The 19,993-nt window shown below is 40.2% G+C and overlaps 1 protein-coding gene across 1 annotated transcript; it reads left to right on the forward strand.

The window, feature by feature from the left end:
* Nucleotides 1-2,058: 2,058 nt before the first annotated feature.
* On the forward strand, nucleotides 2,059-18,429 carry TMEM200C (transmembrane protein 200C). The gene is made up of 2 exons (XM_078685718.1): nucleotides 2,059-2,119; nucleotides 16,296-18,429. The coding sequence occupies exon 2, from the start codon at nucleotides 16,333-16,335 to the stop codon at nucleotides 17,953-17,955; it is 1,623 nt and encodes a 540-aa protein (XP_078541844.1). The 5' UTR covers nucleotides 2,059-2,119; nucleotides 16,296-16,332; the 3' UTR covers nucleotides 17,956-18,429.
* Nucleotides 18,430-19,993: the final 1,564 nt, after the last annotated feature.

Consider the following 19,993-nt stretch of genomic DNA (forward strand, 5'->3'; position numbering starts at 1 on the left):
ATAGACAGTCAGTTGCCAACAATGAAAATGACACAGTCTGTTCTGTTAGATATAACTACCTCTCATAAAGGCCACGTTATATTAAAAGTTTCATTTGGACATTTACATAGGGGTGCTCACCATGGACCAGTATCTCATTATTTAACACTTTCTGATTCATACGTATAGGACCTGGAAGAGCGCTGGGCACTAGATTCTCTAGAAGTCATAACCCAAAAATACAACAAATGCTGGCCTCCCAGAACCAGTTTCACTATCTAAGTTACCAGCTCCAGAACATTAGGGCAGAATCTGTCTCCAACATGATGGAGCAGTTTGACAAAAAGAGTCTAAGCTCCCCTCCATATGGTATCACCAATTACTCAATGCTATCTTCACAGTACCCTTGTCCAGTAAAAGAAAGACAGTGTTTTGGTCAAGTCCCAAAAGAAATGTGTTTGTATGTACATGGGCATATTATAAGTAATGTATAGAAACATGGTGAGCGGAAGGCCTTTCAACATTGATAACCGGCCCTTCAATGACAACAGAAATCTGGATAAAAAAATCCTTCAAAGGGCAAGCCCTATAAACCATGTCAACAACATTCCTGACTCACAGCTCCATCAAATCTCTGCTCTCCCATAAATATGAAATACTTCCTAGAAATGTATGTGCGGGGACGTAAAGACAACTATTTTTGAGTTTGCCTACCACAGGTTGTCTCCTCAGTACCAGGAGATCTACATCCTCAGATTATCACTCACAGACCTGAAGATCATGCCTAGGGGCCAGACTTACTAAAGCTTCACGCAATGCAATGAAATGAGGGAACTTACTGTGCTACATTGTGTGAAACGTAAAAGCAGAAATGCACCATGTTAACTAAGATATGGTGCACTTCTGCACGCTAAATAAACTTGCGTACTGTTTAGTGAATAGCAAAAAACCCGGTCACCCTCGCACCATTCTGCGAGGGTGCCTATGTTACAGGCAGGATTGTTTGGTGCAGGAATAGATGTATAGACAGACACAAGAAATAACGAGGGGAAAGAAAAATATTTCTCCTCTTTACTCTATCCTAATGAGGTGCACTATTTAGTAAATCTGGGCTTGCATCAAATTTCATGGGTGGATGCACAAAACGGTCTAATAGCGAGCCATGGAATGCCTGCCACTATGAAATTTAGTGCAATACAGCGCAATCCACTGCATTGCGTTACATTTCTTTACAAAGTCACTCAAGGCAGAACAAATCGCCCCTTACTTGGCTCAGCAAATATCACTTAAGGTCTTGCATCGCCTTGTATCATGTGTGTGATGGAAGGACGACCCAAGTCCTTAGTACATGTGAGCCTAAGTGACAAAGACCTTCAATTGAGTTTAAAACACTAATATTCAATTTCCTTATCTGTTTTGCGTTAATGCCAGGAATCAGAACCAATTTGCCCCACATAACTTTCTAGCTTGAAATTATTCCAAACTGATCTATCAATGCAAGTGCTTCTGGAAAGACTATGGCTTTACTCTGTTTACTTTTAAAATAGTACATGCATGTATACTTTAATTTAACGAGGAACAACTTCCACGAAGAAGCAGGTTTTCTTGCGAATAACCATATGCCACTATTCCCCCTGTAGAAACACACCCTTATATGGGACATTTTTCACCATTTCACCCTAATTGAGCTAATGGGCAATGCGCACAATGCTTTCAGTGCATAGTGGCATGTCCATGTCACAATATGTATGGAAGTATGAAGAGAAGCAGATTTGATGGAAGGGTCCCTGGAAGACTGGAAGCCAAAGGCGGGTGCCAAGGCTTTCCAAGATGATGAGAACCTTAGAGTAGTCCATGGAGCAGACAAAGATACAGGGGAGAATTTCATGGGGGATTTCCTTGGAATGTAAGGGATATGCAGACGTGAAATGCTGAATTCCTGTGTACTGGGACTCCCAATTTGGTGATGTCTGGAATGTGCATGCACTCCCTTAAGAGGTTATGTAAAAAGATGTGATTTTGTATCATTTGTTATCTTAGTGATTTTTCAATAATACACTCTGTATCTGCATATTACTAGGGTAGGACTGGCCTACAAGGAAATCTGGCAGTGCCTGAAGGGCTGGTCTGAAACGTCAGTGTAAGTGTTTGTGTTTTGGTTGCTCATGTTTTATTTTCTGGTGGGTTGTTTTTTGCTGTGGATTTCTCTGATATTGCCAAAACAATTGCTTGCAGCAAGTATAAATGCATAAAATCTTCCATACCTTGCAAATCACGTGTACAGCTTGTCTTTACACATATAAAACTGCCCTGGTTTGCATATGTGAGCCACTTTTTGGCTAATGGGTACCACTTTTAATTTGGTGCCAAGGCATGTTTTCTGTCCCAGTCCAACACTGATTAACAAAAAAGTAAAATGAAGTGTTTTATAGGAAATTCACATTGTAACCATCTGCTCGACATGATTAAATTGTTATATACCAACACATGGGGTCCAGATCAAAGTCGGAGATGGCAGAAGTACAACCTGCCAATTTGAAGTGGTCTGAAACAAGGTTGTGTTCTGGCTCCATGCCTTTTTAATCTTTTTATGGTCGACCTACCAATACATTTTAAAGAAGTTAACGCTCACTCACCTACCTTCTCAGGCAAAGACATTAAGGGCCAGATGTAGGAGGCCATTTACCGACCAGTAACGGCCGATTTCGGCCGTTACTGACCGGTAAATGGGTATTTGGTATGTAGGGGGCCATTTTTACAGATTCGGTAAATTTACCAAATCGGTAAATTTACCGATTCTGTAAAATACCGAATCGTTATTTTTACTGATTCGGTAACGGCCAGATGTAGGTGGGACTCTTCAGAGTCCCTAAAGCCTTACAGATTTGTTATTTTACCACCCAATCCAATTGGGTGGTAAAATACCGAATCCAGGTGTGCATGCATGTGTGTGCATGCACACCTAGCCATGTGACAGACAGACATGCCCTTACGGCATGTCTGTGTGCCACATGGCACACATGCCCGTCTTTGGGGTGCTAGAGGTGTCAAAGTGACACCCCCTGCACCCTTGCTGAAATCGGTATTTACCGAATCGGTAAATACCGATTCGGTATTGCCCATTGATTCCTATGGGCTTCAAGGCCCATAGGAATCAATGGGCATTACCGAATCGGTATTTACAGAATCGTTAAATACCGAATCTTAACGATTCGGTATTTACCGATTCTGAAACACCTACATACCCCCCCCCCCCTCTATTTTACCACTTCTTAAATGCCGAATCGGTAAAATTCGGTATTTAAGAAGTGGTAAAATAGAATTACCTATATCTAGCCCTAAGTATTTACAATATGCTGATGACACCATTTTGTTAAGCCATACTGCCATAGGCCTAAAAAGATTAGTTGACTCTTTTAATCACTATATCACTCTTAATGGTTTCCAAATCAATACCAAAAAGACAAAAATAATGACGATAGGTGGTACTAAAACAGATAAGAAAGAATGGAAGATTAACGGGTTACATATTGATACCGTGAAATATTATAAGTACCTAGGAATGAAATTTAATGATAATCTGTCTTTTAGGCAGCATTTTATTAACCTTAAAGAAAAGGCGACAGCCTTGTCCTTTGCTTTTAGAAAGTTGAGGGATACGTTGCCTTGTCCAAATCACGAACATCTATTAAAGGTTATGAAAGCAAAGCTGATCCCCTCTTTGGCTTAAGGTTAAATAATTTATCGTGGCAAAGACACGAAAATCCTATTTTGACCTACAAATAAAAGTCTTCAAATCAGTCTTTGGGGTCCCTAGGTATATAGGGCACACTAATGTCAAATTAGAATTTGGTCTGAAAAGGCAATCACTGGTACAGCAATCTGCCTTTTTATAAACGTTATATTCTCTGTTTCGTTCGGACCAGGGTACCCTTGTAAACCAATGTTGGCAGGAGATAACGAGGTATGAGCATGCTAAGAGTTGGAGAGTTTATACAATTGTAAGTGTCCAGTCTTTGAAGAAGAAGTTAGGAGCAAAGCAGTTTATAAACAGACAATAAATTGTTTAGCCTCTCTTTTTTCGAGACTTTTAAATGAGGATGAGCTCACAAAAAAGAGTCACTCCTGGTCAGTTATCAACTCATTTATTAAATTAGAACCTCAATTATATCTGATGACCCATATAGAACCATTTCTAAGGAACAAATATATGTTGTTACGGTTTGGGAGATACCGTACAAAGGATGGAATACCAAAATGGGAAAAAAACTGGCCCACAAAACGCTGTAGGTTATGTGGCTTTTATAACACATCTTTAATACATATTGTAACTACGTGCCCCTAGCTGTTAGAAGAGAGGAAGACTCTGTTGAGACCTATTTTTAATGAACTAGGGGTAAGGACATGTCGACACGCCATTATAATCTGTCTCACTGAGAATATGCCCCTCCTGATCTCACAATTTGTAAAGTTCATTTATATTGTCGAAAAAAAGCTATTAACCAAGACTGATAATGATTGTTATTGCAGCAGACATTTATGCCAAATTTACAATTTGCTCCTAAAAGTTTAGTGCAGGACTCTAAATCTGAAGTTCCAAAAGGTTTTACATTGTTGTAGTGATTAGGAAAACAAAACTGAGATTCAAGAAAAATGGTTTTAAATGTATTTAAATACGCACAATTAACTGTATTTTGTGGGCCGTCCTGCCAAGGAGAAAACTATTCATTTCTTAATAACAGTTTTTTTAATTGTCCGCTAGCCGCAAGCACAACAGCACTTTATTTATCGCTGCTAAAAAACAAACAAACAAAAGAAATTCTTGCACAATTGTACTTTAATTATTGATTGGCACAGGCACTTTTAATCATTGCTGCTAACTTCTTAGTATAAAGCTGTGTATGTTTTTTGTCAGTAAAAATTAATGTTCTTAACCTTTTGTGTTTTATTCTTGAGTGTAATGATTTTTATTATTCATCAAATTAAGTATAACCAATCTATATTGCCCGCCACATTGTAAATATGCAACACGGTGCTGGACAATGCAATAAATATGAGTTCACAAAGTATACAAATGCAAGAATATTCTCCTTACACATTTTCTGTGAATAGCACTGTTGTCTTGCTTCAGATTTAGGAGTGTTTTAATCCCGAATTGCCCGAGGTAAAATACGTTTACCTTTAGAAAAATACACTTATTGAATCGGGCTATTAAATTACTAATCGTGTTTATGTAGCCAAGAGGTATAATAACAGGAAATCAGAAGCAAAATATCACAGCATCAGAAGCAAAAATGTTTGTAAGTCTCGTTGTCCGCACCTGCGGACCTTGCTGTTTAGGCAACTGTTTAGTGTGTTCAGGTTACTGAGCACATCTTGCAACAAGTGTGAAACTTATAGTGAGCAGTTAGTAGCTGACTCCAACAGATATTAGTCCCTGGCCATACACTGCAGCGAACATTTCACTCGGAGCCAAGAAATAAATTGAACAAGTTGAGATGGCATTGTAGATTTCCAACAACCCTCAGCAAAAAATTAAAGATAAAAATGCTAATTAGGCATTACAAAGAACTCGTGATATACAACAAGAAAGAAAAGTCTTCTCCTCTTATTTCCATATCCGCTAATATATTCAGGAGATCTTTTCAAGATACAAGGCAACTATATTTATGTGAATCTTTAACTATGGCTGTCGTACCCTCAGAGGCATTTAATGAGTCTTTAGCATTTTTGGGGGTAACATTGATGAGATTCGCCCTTGGAATTGCTAGTTGGCCAAACTTTTCAAACAACCACTGGTACCCCACTTTGGTGCCATTTACCTATCTCCTAAGTGCTTTTGTCTGCCTTGAGATCATGAGCACTTGCCTAGTCTTATGGAGAATCAGTGCTCCAAATCTTCATTGACATTGTGATTTCAAAAGATTCTCCCCCCTATATCTAGGCCATCTGGCTTTGGCGCATCTCCAACAAACTTAACAAAAGTAAGAAACCTAGGGATCACCTTAAACACTCTCTTTCGCACCCCAAGTCAGTGCTGTGGTTGCAGGCATTAATATGGCACTTTGTTCCCTCTGAAAAACTCTTTCTCTGCTTAACCCCTTCGACACGTGTGACAAGGTCAGCTCGTCATGGGCGCTACCTGCGCTGCGCGTGTGACGAGCTGACCTTGTCACGTAACGAGGGATTTTGCGAATCGCAGCGCGCAGCGGGAAAACCGCTAGCGCGCATGCGGTTAAAATTCATAAGAGCTTTAGTCACACCAGTTTGTACCGGCACAAACATAACTTCATCAGACAAGTAATGAAATCATTTAACTGGCTCCTGGTGGAACCAAGGATTCTGTTCCGGTTCATCTGCAGTATCGATAGAAACAGTTAGGAAAAAGATCCATAGCTAAACCATTATTAATCAATCAGCAATCTTGTTTCAATTTGAAAACTGCTAACCCACTCATCCAAAGATCCTTCAAACAAAAAGTGGATCCTAGGGAGTTCACGACATTCAAACCAAAAAGAGAGCTGAATGAACCTACACATGGTTCTGAAAACAGAACATTTCACTCTTGCCTACAACTCATATTTACGCAGTAAAGAGGTAACGACTGAAGAAAATCGTACCAGCAGCGGTCCATGCATGTAACGGATGATGACTAGAGAAAATTAATCATTTGTTTAATTTTCCCTCTGCATCATACCTCCCCCAACTGGCCACACCGATGTTACCTGCACGGGCCGCTGCTGCATCGTACGCGGTTCTACTTTACAGATGGAACTCCACAACCCTCGCAGGAGTTCAGAGTTGACCTTTCTTCTCCCTATCTTCGTAACTTTCTACATTCTAAGTAAGCAAATGGAGAATCATAAATAGACCAGACACATTTTTAATCTTTCTGTCAGTTACCATTATTAGCCAAGCTGCTTGAGCAAGACGTTATGACAAAAGGATGCAATTTAATTAACTGTTTAACTGCATTCCGTTACCATCAAGCATGGTAGTGGAAGAAAAACTGAGTTGATCCTGGTGATGATGGTAGATGAAAAGAATATGAATGTGATTATACTGTTGGTGTTATCCTGATTTCGGGAAACCTTTTATAACACAATTTTATTCTACTTTCTATACCATTAACTATTCCATCCAATAGTTAGTTTAGCCCTGGCAGCGATGAATGGCATAGACTTATACTCAATTTGCACCTTTTGAGTGGATAGAATCCAGCTCATCTATGATCCTTGTTTTTGTTTCCAACCATGCCTTGTGTCCCCTCGCGACTCATTGGCATCTTGCACATTACCAACATTTTTCAATATGTATGTTGAATCTTTAGTTCAACTATATTTATCCCTTTTACATTATATGCATTTTGCAGTAGCACAACTGTGCTTTTGCTCTAATGAAATGCTTTTGAAATAGAGTGCACCTGTACATATGACATTCATATTTTTTAGATCAGGGCAAAAATACAGCAGTCTGAATTTACTATATTTTTGCACTGTTAACACAATAAGTAGGGGTAAAAATATGGTTTCCCCTTTCTTAAAATGTGAAAGAAAAAATATATTTCTAGAAAAATCAATTTTTCACATGTTGTACTATGAAAGTAGGAAAAATAGAGCAGCATCTGTTTGCTTCATTTTTAACTACTGCCTAGTGTATACATATATTCCTAAATACAAAAAGAAGATTTAGGTTAGCCGGATTCATCCATGTGGACTGCTCATCTATCATTCACATACTACTTCCACCCACATTAGGATACAGCACGAGGCAATAGGTCAGCCCACGACAGCCAGTAGCTCTCTTTCACTGTGAGTGAAGGTATTTTGCCTCTTCACATATGCACATCCACATAAAAGTAGTGCCTTCTTTTAATTGTCTTCAGGATACAGCAAATCAAAGTCAATAGTGCCTTTTATTTGGCCAAATAAGAACCATTTTTCTATTAGATATATTACAACTTAAATGGTTTTCTATACATGTTCTGAATATACTTGCCTGCTAGGAATCCCCTGCACAGTTCTATTAAAGTTATATGCAATGGATAATTAATGTTTACATATTCAGTGATTATTGAAGCAGATGCCCATAATGTTTAGATGGCATGCTATTTTTTATTTTTATTTTGGTCGAGTTCAATTTCAATAAAAAAAGGCAATCATCTCATCAGCCTGCCAAGGCCAGAACGTTTGGCTTTGCCAATGCTTGTCTAAAATGAGGCTGTTCATAGTTCCTGCTTTTTCTTTGTTACACTTGTAAAATTGTACAGAAGCATGACATGTGTTTCAATTTTAGCAAGAGTTTCACAATTTGCTTTCTGTATTCCTACCTTGGAACAAAAAAAGTATGTGTAATGGGAATGGACAAAAATAGGTTTGTTCAATTTCTTATTACTCAATTAATCAAAATTGTGCACAAAGGGTTTTGCTCTATTTTTACACTCATGCAAAATGTATGTAATCCCCATGACATCTCAATGGGTTCTTAAACAAAGATAGTATCTATTAATACCTTTCAGAAACAGAAAATCCTGAGAAAAATATTACTGTTGATATTTTAAGGATCATGCGGGAGCCTAAGGATTAGCCAAGAATGGTATATAAGAATGAACACTCAACTTACAGGTTTTGTACTTTGGGAAATCCTGATGGCTCTTGAAAGGTCAATTAACCTTTGCCAGCGTTTTAGAATGGAGCTAGAAAGGAAACATAAAGTGAGCATATGTCATCAATGTTCAGTCAATGATGAGAGGATGAGGAAGTTTTCAAACCCTTTATTTTTCTTAAAGAATTAGTATTGTTTTGTCAACTTTATTCAGATGAGTCGGTTTACAGAAATATCAATAAAAAGATTGTTTAGTGACACTGCAAATCAATACAATGTGTTCCATACAGGAAAAAGGTAACTAAGCTAGCTAAGGAGCCTAACCTACTCTAAGTTGAACCCATAGAGAGTTATTTTCGAAAAAAGAGTAAGATTTAAAATATAAGAAGAATATCCATAAAGAATCACACTGAAAACTCAGCTGATTTCCCTGCATCGGCAGTACCAACCATCAAAATAAGAGTGATCTTTGCAGTAGCATTGATCAAGGAAGGGGTCTTTGGATAAAGAAAGAATAAAATCACCTTTAGGAGTAGCTGTCGGCAACTAAAGCAAAGGGCCAACTCTCCAGTAGAACAGTCGCAGAGCAGGTAAGGGAGATCTGGATCTCAGTCTCAAAGATTCTCCAAACTAGCTCGGAACCCTCATTAATATAACATTGCACAATAATGCATCGAAACTTATTAGACATTAGCTCCTTTCATCCACTAGAAACAGCTCATCCCATGGTGTCGTCAACTTCTGATGCTTCTTCTCCCGAGTTCCATGATTAAAATTCACACCAATATAGTGTAAAACATTGTTCAGGACTTTGTTACATGGAGGAAAGTTCTCATGGGAACTGATGGGGCAAACTAGCAATAATATTCTGTTAAGCATTCATAAAATATATCTAAATCATTACTTATCCAAGCAGTCACAGCAAAGCACATTGTATTAATGTAGCTCTAACATGGTATGATGAGACTAAGGAAACATAAGCTTGAAGTCAGCACATTCTTAATCAAGTTGCTTGTGTGAGGAAAAACGAGTAAAAAAAAAGGCTTTTAGGCCTAACTAAAGAGGCACATTAAAGATTGATAGCCTTGCACAAAGAAATGTCTACATCATTTCATATACACTTGAATAAACACACTTTCCCCTTTATATACAACTAATTAACATACTTTTTTCAGCATTAATAAGGATTCTCTCATGTCATAGAGCAGGCACAATTTTCTATTTGTCATTTTCTATGTGAAAACATTTCTGCAGCAGTTTAAATGCATTCTAAGGTGCAAATCTAACATGGTCTGTATGTCGAATTTTATATTTCGAAGTAATTTCCTCCAATTCCATAAGTCATAAGGGACAGTGTCAGCACGTGATCTATTGGATGGTGAGCTACTGTAAATTGCACGCATATAGGAACTTAAGTGTGCCATCCTTTGCAGAAGTTTCACAATGCCACAGCTTGCTTTTTAATGATTGTAAGATAAATGTGATAACTTAACGTCTAGTGAACAGAAATTTCAGCAGCACCCCAACCAACAATCATATTATGTTTAAGGCATTAGAACAGATTCTCAAAGTCATTTGTGCACCCAAATTGACCTCAGATGTTCAAAGAATGGTGTGCAAGTTCAAATTCACATATGCAATTCAAAAAACATGAATTTGCACTATTATGTGAACTGACTCACACATTGTAGCTCTCGATAAGGTGAAACAGTAAGTGGGATTAAAACTGTTCCCAATGTGGGAAGTGAACATTCCAGAGTGAAAATGCAATGACCATTTGGAGAAGAATACCTAAACGCTCTCAATCTCATTGGAATGTTCATGTTCACAGGATATTTCCAAGGCATATACTCTTCTTGTATAAGATGAGAGATTTCTTTATATTGTGGACAGGAGTAAATCTCTATCCAGGCTAGCAATTTAGAATGAACTCCCCCAAAATGTGATGTGAATTAAGGTAAAGGGCTTCTACGTTGAAGAAAAACATTATTAGCATGCACAAATTAATTATCTATGAATTTAAATAGCATATTTGTGCACCTAAAACTATTACTGATATGTAACTTCTTTTGCATGCATGTACTCCTGGGAAGCTTTGACTGTCATGGTTTCCCGGGACTACTCCTAGAATAATAATTTGTGAATTAAAAAATTAAATCGGATAGCTACTCCAAATGAATATGTAAACCTGGAAGTGCAGATTTGCACATTATTTTGTACATTTGATCCATTGTGTTCCTAGCATATGCATTATTTAGATATTGACCGTCCTTCATTGGCAAAAAACGGACTGAGTTCAGCCTATCAGTTTAAGGTTTTTACTGCGCTTTGGTTTCAAGGGACAGGGATCTCTATTTTATTTTGATCACCTGGACTTTAAGTCAACTAAAGCATGACTTTAACTAGCATAAGTCTATCTCTATTAAATCCTTTCTTTTTCGATTAAGTGAGGTGTGTATGATGCTATGCTATGGTGGTTGGATACTCAACAGAGTTTTCTCATATCAAATCACATTAAAATTATTTTGCCATGGTTAATGTGTCACTGACAGTAGATTGACAGAAAGGCCTATTCACTGGTTACCATCAAAGACAGCTTGCAGATCACAAGAAGGAAGCATATACCAAACCCCTTAAATAGCACAATCTTTAATAAAACCTATTAAATATTACATTTATTCTTGGTATTGTCGATCATCACCGTGGCAGGTGTAGAAGAATTAACAAAACTAACAATTGATGCAGTTATAATTTTAATACACGCCAACCTCTTTAAAATCGCTAAATCAAAACGATTCTAAATGTTTCCAGTAACCAATTTCCCGTCACTACTTCTGAGCTCAATGTCTCATTAAGTTTTCTCTATATTAGCCTTATTTTTATATTTATATTTGCATAGTAGAGCTGTTGTCCCAACAGATAATCTGCTTTGTTTTTTCACACTAAGGCTATCGTTTTGATGTTGGTCGAAAAGCCTCCGACCTACGGTCAGAGGCTGTCTGACCAACATCTTCAGTTTCACTTTAACCACCACATTACAATGCCAGCAGTCCAAAGTGAAACCAGATGGTCATTCCGGCTGAATTCTGACCCTGTCCGCCAGTCAGAGGCCCCACCGTAATCCCTGAGGACGGCATTTCTGCCATCAGGTTTATGATGTTGGTTTCCGACAGGCTTTCCAGGTCATGGAAATCCTGTCAGAAAGCTACTTTGGGGGCCTCTAACAGGGCCCCCATTCCTATACGGCCTCCAGTTTGGGCCCCTCGTTAATCCCTGCAGTGTGTGGCAGGCACCTTTAGGTATTATTTTCAAGAAAGTGGACAAGGCTGTTCCTCGAGTAGAAAGAAAAAGGGGGTGAGATGCACTGGTCAAAGAAGAAAGTGGTGGTTAAAAGGTGTTAGCCTCCCACTGGGTATCCATTATGTTGGATATGTTTGCCTAACACACCCTTGCAGGTGTCATGCTTCATCATAGGCGTTGCTCCTCGTCGGGTAGGCGGTGCAATTCCCAACGGGCTCACCTCGGAGAGGGGCTCTTTGGCGGAGATCTTTTGAATGGTATACAACCTTTACAACGAAATTTTTACCACGCACTACCATTACAACGCGGTCATTACAACGCATACCATTACAACGCATTGCACTGGGGGGCGCTCTAGGATAGGGAATAGGTTAATTTACTATCCAATAACCTTCCCTAGTGTCCACGGGGACTGGAGTTGGAATAGTAAATTAAACTATTCACTCCAGCACCCCAAAGCGCTATGCGTTGTAATGGTATGCATGGTAAAAACCGCGTTGTAATGGTATGCGTGGTAAAAGTATGCGTTGTAACGTCATACATCCCTTTTGAATCCAACTGCCTATGGGTGAAGTGTGGGTATGGGGCCAGAGGGTTTGTAGACTTAAATGTGAGTTAAAATGTAGCGTAGGGTACCTGAGAGTACTTTATTCGGGTGGTCCCTCGTTACACTTAAAAGGTGAAGCTAGACTAGACTATCTGGAAAATGATGTTTCCGTGTTCTAGACTAGACTAGGAAGTAAAAAGACGGTCAACATGTTTCTCGCTATGTGCAATGGCTTGCGATTCGTCAGGACCTATATGGTGTTGTCTACAAAAGAAATAACTTGTGTCAACTGAGGATGCTCATTTATCAAAATTTGGGAAGAATTATTACCTCAATAATGGTGTTCCTTGCCTAAAGGTCAGGAATTATCCGCCCCATCAATACTCGGCGGGTTGTACAGCGTGAAAAGTGCCTCTAGGTTTGAGGCTATTACTTTCCGCATAGCAGGCTTGTGTCCTACCCCTCATTCCGCCGAGATCGGGCTTTAGGTGCCTGTCATGCGGTGCAGGGATTAACAGAATCTCCCATTTCTCTATGGGAGCTTGTGCTGCGGCCGATTTACTGCCGCAGCACAAGCTCCCATAGCGAAATGGAAGCATGTGACCGCACCATGTCCGGTGGCATTGTAATACTTCAGTCTGGACCACCACCCGGAGGTCGGTTGGTCCAAAATCTGCAATGATGTTGGGCGGAAGCATCTCCGACCGACATCATAATCAGGGCCTAAATAGTTATGCAACCTTTTCTTTTTCAGTCTCGAGAATTTATGTAATGTAATGTAATGGTGTATTTGTACCGTGCAACAGTCACTCCAAGGAGCATCTAGGCGCCGCTGCTGACCGTAAAGATGTAAGCACTGGTCATACTGCTTATGGTGGTTCATCCAGGCTATCACAGTAGTGCTCTGACACAAGTGTCCGGTAAGTTATAAATCCACGTTTTCAGTGCCTTTCGGAAATCTACTTCTCGCTCCAAGGTACGGAGATGAGGGGGAAGAGTATTCCAGGCTTTTGACCCTAGGACTGGTAGAGATTTACCACCTCTTGTACTTAGGGGCACATTACGATCGCGGTTTTCCCGCATCCTCCGGGCCAGCGGAAGCCACCGCCGGCCCGGAGGATGCGGGAAAACCGCCGGGGAGGCACAAAAGACCCACCGCCAAATTAGGATGGAGGTGGGTCTCAAAATCAGTCCGCAGCTTTTCCGCCGCGGTCGCCTTCCGACCGCGGCGGAAAAGCTCTAACATGGCTGGCGGTGTCTATCAGACACCGCCAGCCATATTAGGATGGCGGAAAACAGATGCCTTTCCGCGGCGGATTCTCCGCCGTGGAAAGGCATACAGTGATTTCTTTGGGGGCCCGTTGCGGGCCCCCAGGGTGATTGGGGGGTGGGGGGTGCACATGGGGGTACCTATGGTACCCCCCTGCATTTGCATGCACGAAGCGGCAGGCACCACGCGGTGCCTGCCGCTTTGTGCATACAAATGCTAAGCATGCATATTTAACCTTGCAGCGGGTGCTGCTTCAAGCAGCACCCGCCGCAATGTTAAATATTGAGGATGTGACCGCCAGGCTGGCGGTCACATCCTAATTGCACTGGAGGGACCGCCCCTGCGGACGGTCCCTCCTCCTCTAGGGTGGCGGACGGACGCAAGTCCGTCCGCCATCCTAATGAGCCCCATAGTCTGAAAACAGGGACCGACAGAAGGTTAGCTTTGGAGGACCGCAAAGTACGTGTGGGATGATACCTGGAAAACTTCCCCCATAGATACTTTGGCCCTCGAGAGTGAAAGGCTCTAAAGGTAATAATCAGGATCTTAAAAAGGACCCTTTTGATTATAGGGAGCCAGTGCAAGGTGTTTAATGCTGCGGATGCTGAGGATTTCTTCGGCCATTTCAGCACCAGTCTGGCTGCTGCATGTTGCACCATCTGAAGTTCATGTGTGACCACTTTATGAGTCCCAGCATAGAGACTGTTACAATAGTCTATCCTTGATGTCACGAGGGCGACTGTTACCATTTTCCTAGCCGCCAAAGGAAGCAGGTTAAAACATTTCCTCAGTCCCTTGATGATATTGAAGCAGGTCCCGGCTACTGTCAGTGCCTGTTGTTTGAATGACAGAGTGGTGTCAAACTTTATACCCAAATTACGAGCCATATTGGTGCTGTGGGGCGGTATCTCAACATTCTCCGGCCACCATAGTTTAGGGACAAAGTCATTTGTGGACCCATTGGCATAATCTCCGTTTTGCCCATGTTACATTTCAAATGGTTCTTCTCCATCCATTCAAATGTTGCCGTCAGGCAGCATTTAAGATTTTCTTCCCAGTCCTGAGTGTTTTTATCATGGACTAGGATCAGTTGAGTATCATCGGTGTATGCCACCACATCGATGCCGAAAGACGATATCAGCCTGATGAGAGGGGTGGTGTACACATTGAAAAGTGTCGGGCTTAGACAATACCCTTGCGGTACTCCCATCGTAAGAGATTTTTCCTTCGAACAGAATTCACCCAAGATGACCACTTGCCGCCTGCCACTCACTTATAGTGCATTTCATGATCACATTTAATCATATAAGGTCAGAAATTCATTTCTGAAAAGTTCCTAGAATAATGCTGTTATGCAGCCATATAGATTGAGGACTATCAGCCTGATTCATCAAGCTGATTTGCGCTCGCAAAGGGCCAGATTCTGAGAATCTGGCACTTTGCGAGTGCGATTTTTGCATTTGGTATTCATCATCCCAAATGCAAAAATCACTATTAGCGAAATCGCATATTTGCGAGGAATTGGATTTTAGGAATCTCTAATAGAGATTCCTTAAATGCAATTCATCAACCAAATAGAAATTGCGAAATCGCAATATTTGGTCTCAATTTACCACCAGGTCTGACTTGGTGGTAAATTGCATATATAGTGTAAAAAGCACTTTAGTGCATTTTTTTCTTTTGCATGTTACACACACACATGTCCTTTGGACATGTGTGTGCGCAACACCTGTTCAAATGTGCATTTTAGGGGTGCTACAGGGTGTCCTTTGGACACCCCTGGCATCCTTAAAATCGCTATCTTATTTGCGAGTAGTAAATTGCTACTCGCAAATAAGGGATACTCCCCATTCATTCCTATGGGCCTTTTGGCCCATAGGAATGAATGGGGAGTTATTCCTTTTTTTGCGAGTAGCAAATTTCTACTCGCAAATAGAGAACATGTAGGAATCGCTATTTAATTAGCAATTCCTACATGAATACCGTTTTGCGTGTCCTCAATAGCGAGTCGCTATGATTCGCTATTAGGGCCACGCAAAACGTCCCGTTGATGAATCAGGCTGTATATCTCGGAAAATTGCACCGTCTGCACAGGTTCTGGGTAATTTTGCTCTTATGCCACTCAATTCTGCCATAAAATTCACATCTATGACTTATGTAATAATTATTTTTGTATCAAAAGAAGACTTCAGAATTAATATTCTGTACCAGTCGACTATTGCATGTATCAGATGAAAACAGATGAAACATTACCTGCCACCAATGTAAAATTGAAAGACAGTGGAGTGCTTATCATGATCTGCCCAAGTAACCAAACGCCTGTATTTTTTCCCAAATTTGGGGGAGTTATGGTTTTGTTCTTCAAAACATACTTTTTAATATTTGAAGAGCAAGTAAAAATCTCATAAATGAAAAGCTTTAACATTTTGATTAAATGTATTGTTTTATGTTTGTTAAAGTTTATTCATGGTAAGTTAGCAGCTGCCTTTTGTTCTTTGGGATTTTACTTTTTTTACCACCAGGCTGTTATTGAAAATAAAGTGTGATTCATTTAGTTAGAGAATTAATGCAGTTTTCTGTTTATTTTCCACGCAGGAGCTGATGTAGCAAGTGGCCTGCCCACAATACCACAATGATTGCAACCGGAGGCCTCTTAAGGATTTCTGCAAGGAAGCAAGATCCACTTCGGGCACAAAGCCAAGCCCCCAAGGTCAAAAGAAAAGTAAAAAAGAAACGAAAAAATGATGTGGTAGTAGTAAAGGGAAAACTCAAATTGTGTTCTATTTCAGGCTTGATTGCCCTGTGTGGAATTTTGGTGCTCTTGGTTGGAGTTGCTATGGCAGTAATTGGCTACTGGCCTAAAAATAATCAAGTCTACCAAGACCGTGTAGCGCTACTTCAAGCCAAGCAGCAGTCATCAGAAGGAATGGTGTCCCTTGCAACCAAAAACCAATCGCTGAGTCACCAAGTGCATGAAAGTGGCACAGTAACACCCAAATCGAACATCAGCAATGTCAGTGGTGGTACTCAGAAGGCAACTTCTGCTGGGTTCTTCTCTAAACTCTTTTCCGGATATTTGCACTCAGATAAACTCAAAGTGTTTGGCCCTTTGATCATGGGCATTGGGATATTTCTCTTCATTTGTGCTAATGCAGTACTGCATGAAAATAGGGACAAAAAAACCAAGATTATTAACTTAAGGGACCTCTACTCTACCGTGATTGATGTTCATAGTCTTAGATCCAAAGACAGTGCCCCTTTAAATGGATTTGTCAACTATGTTCAGTCAAGGGGCCTTGATGCAAAGGCTGGTGATTGTTTTGGCCCTAGTATGCTGGCCAAAAGTTCCTGGCACACGGCTTTCAGTGGCACAGTGAACCAATCCCCGCTGGATCTAGATGAACCCCGGACATCCTCTCCAAAATCGCTGAAGCAGTTAAAGGAACCCCCCAACCAAACAGATGCAGTTTACAGCATTTATCGGGAGCCTTCAGCCTCTGCTGTGCCTGGAGAAAGGATTGGATCAAGAGACAGAAATGCAGACTTACCATCCACCCAAAAGGAACTAGGAAAGAGCAGTGCAGGATTCATTGTCAGTTCTTCGTTCAGCGCCTTCACCCTCCCAGTCGTAAAGTTGGATGAATGCCTCTTGGAGAGCACAAAAAAATGCGACCCAGAGGAGAAAGGTGCCAAAGAAATTACAAGGGGAGAATTTGAATTGAGTTTGACTGATATCAGTCACTTAAATTCACGGACGCAAAGATATTTACTATTGAGGCGGCAGAGCACAAGTTGTCTACCTGATACCAGGAGACCTATATCTCCACAGATTCACACACAATTTCGTAGTTCATCTCTAAGTAGCACAGACCTTGATTCAAGCCTGTTAGTTAAGGCAACTACCTGCACCCATTCAAAAACTAGAGATCTTGGAGATGCTTTCACAAAAGCATCAGTGATCAGAAGGCATTCGGACAGTTCCCAATCTGATCAATCTAGCAATAAGGGCTACACCCACTTGGAGGAGGCTGGAACCTCCTTTGAGTCCACAGACACACCAACCAATAAAATCCAGGACTGTGAAAACTGTGACAACCCAAGGGAAGAGCCTTCTCAAGAGGGTCTAAGCAAAGAACAAACATTGGACAAAACTCGTAAACTTGAGAAACAGTACACAAATAAGGAAAAACTGTTTATGATTTCCAGGTCGCATGCCACTTTGGAAGAGGGAGAATTAGAATCTGCTGGCATATAAAACACCATATAGTAATATATTGATTAGCTATACCGTATATGACTTTGTTTTAAACATTCTCTTTGTGTATTTATTATCTGAAGTTGGTCTATATCCAAAGATCATGCCGCATTTTAACCTTACATTTAAATTAATGACTCATGCAGATGTGATGAATTTGAGCAAAAATGGAAATGACTCCCCCTTGACAAATGCCATATACTGTATGTCTGATTGTGATTGTACTGTATTTTCAATACAAAATTACTGTGTTAAACATCAGTTTCGTAACTAATATACTTTTTTAGAATCAGGTTACCTAATAGATTGTGCACTTTACAATGTGTTTTTCTAATGAGACAGCATTGCTTTGTACTGCTGATGCACAATGTCAGTCACTGTGCTGAAGCTATATCAACTTTTTGTTTGTCTTTCTTTGCGTGAGAGCAGCAAACTAGCTAATATTCTGAAGTATATTTTGTATCAGTGCATCTCTTAAAGCATCTAGGAAATATTGAAAAACTCAAAGGAGTTTGTAAAACATTTTCATGATAAAGAGCGCAGTTTTAATTTTAGCTTTGTTGAAAGATTTTCCAAATATATATTATCAGAAAATGTTGGATATGATGTTCTTGCACACAATATATTCACTTATCGCATATTTAGTATATATTTTTCTGAATGTTTTGGATACTTATTCTATCTAAACACATACGGATGGATCAACATTGATATTAATAGGTCGAAATTAGAAAGCTGTTTAATCACTTTATCACGTTGATTAACAAACATAAAAAAACACTAACTTTCAATGGCCTACTAGTCCCAGGTTTTCAAAGGGCATGAATAACAGGCGTGCACATCAAGAAATTGCAAAGTATATGTGAAGAAACAAAAACCTGCAGGTAATGTAAGGTAATACCGAATGCAGCAATGTGTTGGTTTTACAACTGCATGGCGATGCTGCATCATAAAAACAGGTACTGAGTGTTAATGCATGGGTTTTCTTGTTTCTTAGTAGCAAAACCCCCTCCAATGCCAAAGAACTGGAATTGGCACCACTTATCAGGTCAGAAATCCCAGTAGAGGATATCAGGGGCTGCAGATGGAGTTTTTGATGACCCAGAGAGTTTTTAACAGGAGGCAAGCAAGCACAAGCCCTTGAAGAATCTTGGAAAGCAGGATGTAGAAAGCAAAGTCCAGTCCATTCCCTCCTAGGACAGAAGCAGCCAACAGTAGATCAGTACAGCAAAGCACCCAGCAAATCAAATCAAATCAAATCAGGTACATTTGTATAGCACAAAACATATCACTAAAAAGTCTCATGGCGCTTGCAACGGCTCTGACTGGATGGTGACTTAATTGTCAAACAACCATGTTTTCAGCTGTTAGCGGAACAGAGTGACAGTACCTCCTACAGCATTCAGCTCTCCTTCCTAGCAGAATGTCCTCTTAGTCCAGAAGTGTTCTGAAGTTTTGGTGTCACAGCTCCAGTACTTATACCAGTTTCTGCCTTTGATGTAGGCAAATGTCAAAGTAATGTCTTTTTAGTGCACAGGACCCTTCACCTGACCTGGCTTGTCTAGAGTGAATGCACAAACCGCCCAACTGTCACTCTCCCTTAGACGTGGATTCAACAAGCAGGCAGCGGCACAGAATGGTAAAGCAAGAAAATAAACACTTTCTAAAAGTGGCATTTTCAAACACTCAGTTTGAAAATCAACGTAACTAAAACAGGTATTTTTTAATTGTTAGTTCGGGGACCCCAAACTCCAAATCTCTATTTATTTATTTATTTAGTTTGAAGGTCTTATATAGCGCGAACAAGATCCTTGCGGATATCAGAGCGCTTTACAATCGCTCAGGCTGGGTATACAAACGCGTAACTGTAGGCACATCAAGAATACAAAACACATAGTACAAAAGTGAGGCATTAGGGAACAACATGAGAGTGTTGAGTTGAGTCTTCCCAATTGGAAGTTACACTTGTAAGAGTTTACAAGGCAGCTCCAATGAAAACCTATGGGAGAGATAGTCCTTGCAATAGTGAAAAACGAAG

This window comes from Lissotriton helveticus, chromosome 4_1, assembly GCF_964261635.1.
Source record: "Lissotriton helveticus chromosome 4_1, aLisHel1.1, whole genome shotgun sequence".
Taxonomy (NCBI): Eukaryota; Metazoa; Chordata; class Amphibia; order Caudata; family Salamandridae; genus Lissotriton; species Lissotriton helveticus.

Coding starts and splice junctions, on each gene's coding strand:
- TMEM200C (XM_078685718.1), top strand. CDS start 16,333: ATGATTGCAACCGGAGGCCTCTTAAGGATTTCTGCAAGGAAGCAAGAT.